At 48.8% G+C, this 2,492-nt stretch overlaps 1 protein-coding gene across 1 annotated transcript; it reads left to right on the top strand.

Annotated features, from left to right (window-relative positions):
• The first annotated feature begins 477 nt into the window (after nucleotides 1-477).
• LOC144229604 (E3 ubiquitin-protein ligase SIAH1-like) lies at nucleotides 478-1,581 on the top strand. Its single transcript, XM_077761702.1, has one exon. The coding sequence runs from the start codon at nucleotides 499-501 to the stop codon at nucleotides 1,342-1,344; it is 846 nt and encodes a 281-aa protein (XP_077617828.1). The 5' UTR covers nucleotides 478-498; the 3' UTR covers nucleotides 1,345-1,581.
• The last annotated feature ends 911 nt before the right edge of the window (nucleotides 1,582-2,492 follow it).

Raw genomic sequence — 2,492 nt, 5'->3', positions numbered from 1 at the left:
ACATTTGGAATGTTGGAAATATTTAGCCTATTAAGTGATTAAATGAGCACCTATTTGCTTCTTAAATTGCATAATAAAGGGAATATTGCGTTCAGATATTCAAATAAAAGGCATAAAATACTAAACATAACTGCAGCCAACTTTTGTTATCTATACTTGCGGGGGGCGGGGGGTGGCCTGAATTTACGGAAAGNTCCTCAGAGAAAGCAACTGGCTCCAGAACGCGCCTCAGTGCGGGCGCGCGCACGACCACGCCCCTTGAGGACGACGCAACACACGCCCATCGAGGACGACGCAACACACGCCCATCGAGGACGACGCAACACACGCCCCTTGACGACGACCCAAGGGGTGGTAGGGGCTGAGGCCCCGGCCGCTCTGTGAGGAGCCGGCTGTTGAGGGGAACATTCTTGACGGGCTTTGGCGGCCCAGGGTGTCCGGTCAGTGCCGGTCAGTGCCGGTCAGTGCCGGTCNGAGGCCCGCCCTCCACCCTCAGAAATGAGACGCAGGGCGTCCCCCTCATCTCTCAGAACCTCACCGTCCCCGCCGCCCAGGAAGGTGCTTGCCCTGCGTGGCCCAACCGCAGCCAATAATGACGTGAAGAGCCTTTTTGAGTGTCAAGAATGCTGTGGCTTTGTGTTACCGCCCATTCCTCAATGTGAGAATGGCCATCTTGTTTGTCGCAGCTGTCGCCCAAAGCTCACGCGTTGTCCAATCTGCAAAGGCCAGTTGGGATCCATTCGCAACTTGGCTCTGGAGAAAGTGGCCGATACCATGCTCTTCCCTTGTAAATACACCTCTTGTGGGTGTGAGAAAACTCTGCGACACACTGAAAAAGCAGACCATGAAGAGATATGTAAGTTTAGGCCTTATCCGTGCCCTTGCCCTGGTACGTGCTGTAAATGGAGAGGCGCTTTGCACGCTATATCGCCCCATCTGATGCAGCACCATGAGTCCATTACAACCATAGAGGGAGCGGATGTCGTCTTCCTCGCAACGGACATTAATATTCCCGGTCCTACTGACTGGGTGATGCTGCAGCACTGTTTCGGCTTTCACTTCATGCTGGTTTTGGAAAAACAGGAAATCCATGAGGGTCACCAGCAGTTCTTTGCGATCGCACAGCTGCTAGGAACACGCAAGCAAGCTGAAAATTTTGCTTATCGGTTTCAACTAACTAGTGAGACTAGGCGACTGACTTGGGAAGGGACTCCGAGATCGATTGATGAGAGAATTGCAGCAGCCATTGTGAAGAGCGACTGCTTCGTCTTTGAGACCAGCACGGCAGAATTTTTTGCAGAAGATAACAATTTGAGCATCAGCGTAACTATTTTCATGTATTAAAAGGACAATCAAACATTTTCTGGACAGTGTTGAAAACCGCTGTGTTGAGTTTCACATAGAATAAGGCCCTCATCTGCCTGCCAGCCTTAAACTTTTGGTGGGTGGAAGGTAGACACCTGAAGATGAATAAAAGCAAAGGCTGTTAAATATAGGAAACAGTTGCTTGTAGTAGCTCTAATATATTTAAAAATAAGTTAATAGTAAACTGTTGAAATAAATCTGTTTTTACACCCAAAACGGGCATCTTTTTTTTTATGTGTTTTTTTTTTTTTAATTTATTTCTAGCAGAGAGAAAGACAGCGTGAGCAGGGGAGGGTCAGAGAGAGAGGGAGTCACAGACTGAAACAGGCTCCAGGCTCTGAGCTGGCAGTCAGCACAGAGCCCGACGCGGGGCTCGAACCCACGAACCGCGAGATCATGACCCAAGCGAAAGTCGGACGCTTAACCGACGAAGCCACCCAGGCGCCCCAAGACGGGCATCTTTTGTGTTTTATTGAATCAATTTTTTAACACTTCTTTTTTGAGGGACAGAGAGACAGAGCATGAGTGGGGGAGGGGCAGAAAGCCAGCGAGGGAGACACAGAATCCCAAGCAGATTCCAGACATAGAATCTGTAACTGGCAGCACAGAGCCAATGCTGGGCTGGAACCCATCAACTGTGAGATCATGACAGGAACTGAAGTCAGCCGCTTAACCAACTTAGCCACCCAGGCACCCCAAGATGGGCATCTTTTATTATTAAGTAAAGTAAGTATTAAGAAAGGAAGCTTTGTAAAATAATTCTGAATTAGATTTTTTTTGATGTTTATTTTCCAAGAGAGAGAGAAAGAGAGAGAGACATGTGAGCAGGGGAGCGTCAGAGAAAGAGGGAGACACAGAATCCGAAGACAGCCGTCAGCACAGAGCCTGAGGCGGGGCTCAAACCCAGGAACCGTGAGATCATGACCTGAGCCAGTCAGACGCTCAACCGACTGAGCCACCCAGGCACCCCTGAATCTGTGTTGTAGATTGAGTATACTATTGAAAAATACCACGTTTTTGTTTTGTGTGTGTGCCTGAAACTTTGCATGCGTGCGTGCATGCGCATGTGTGCATGTGTGAGTGGTTTTGTGGTTTTTTCCTTTAACTGACAAGCCATGTAGAATGGT

Source organism: Crocuta crocuta, unplaced genomic scaffold, assembly GCF_008692635.1.
Source record: "Crocuta crocuta isolate KB4526 unplaced genomic scaffold, BGI_CrCroc_1.0 scaffold657, whole genome shotgun sequence".
NCBI classification, from domain to species: Eukaryota; Metazoa; Chordata; class Mammalia; order Carnivora; family Hyaenidae; genus Crocuta; species Crocuta crocuta.
The sequence above is the reverse complement of the archived record's forward strand: the minus strand, read 5'-3'. Positions and strand labels throughout refer to the sequence as shown.

Excerpts from the sequence above, each read along its gene's own strand:
- LOC144229604 (XM_077761702.1), top strand. The coding sequence starts at position 499 with ATGAGACGCAGGGCGTCCCCCTCATCTCTCAGAACCTCACCGTCCCCG.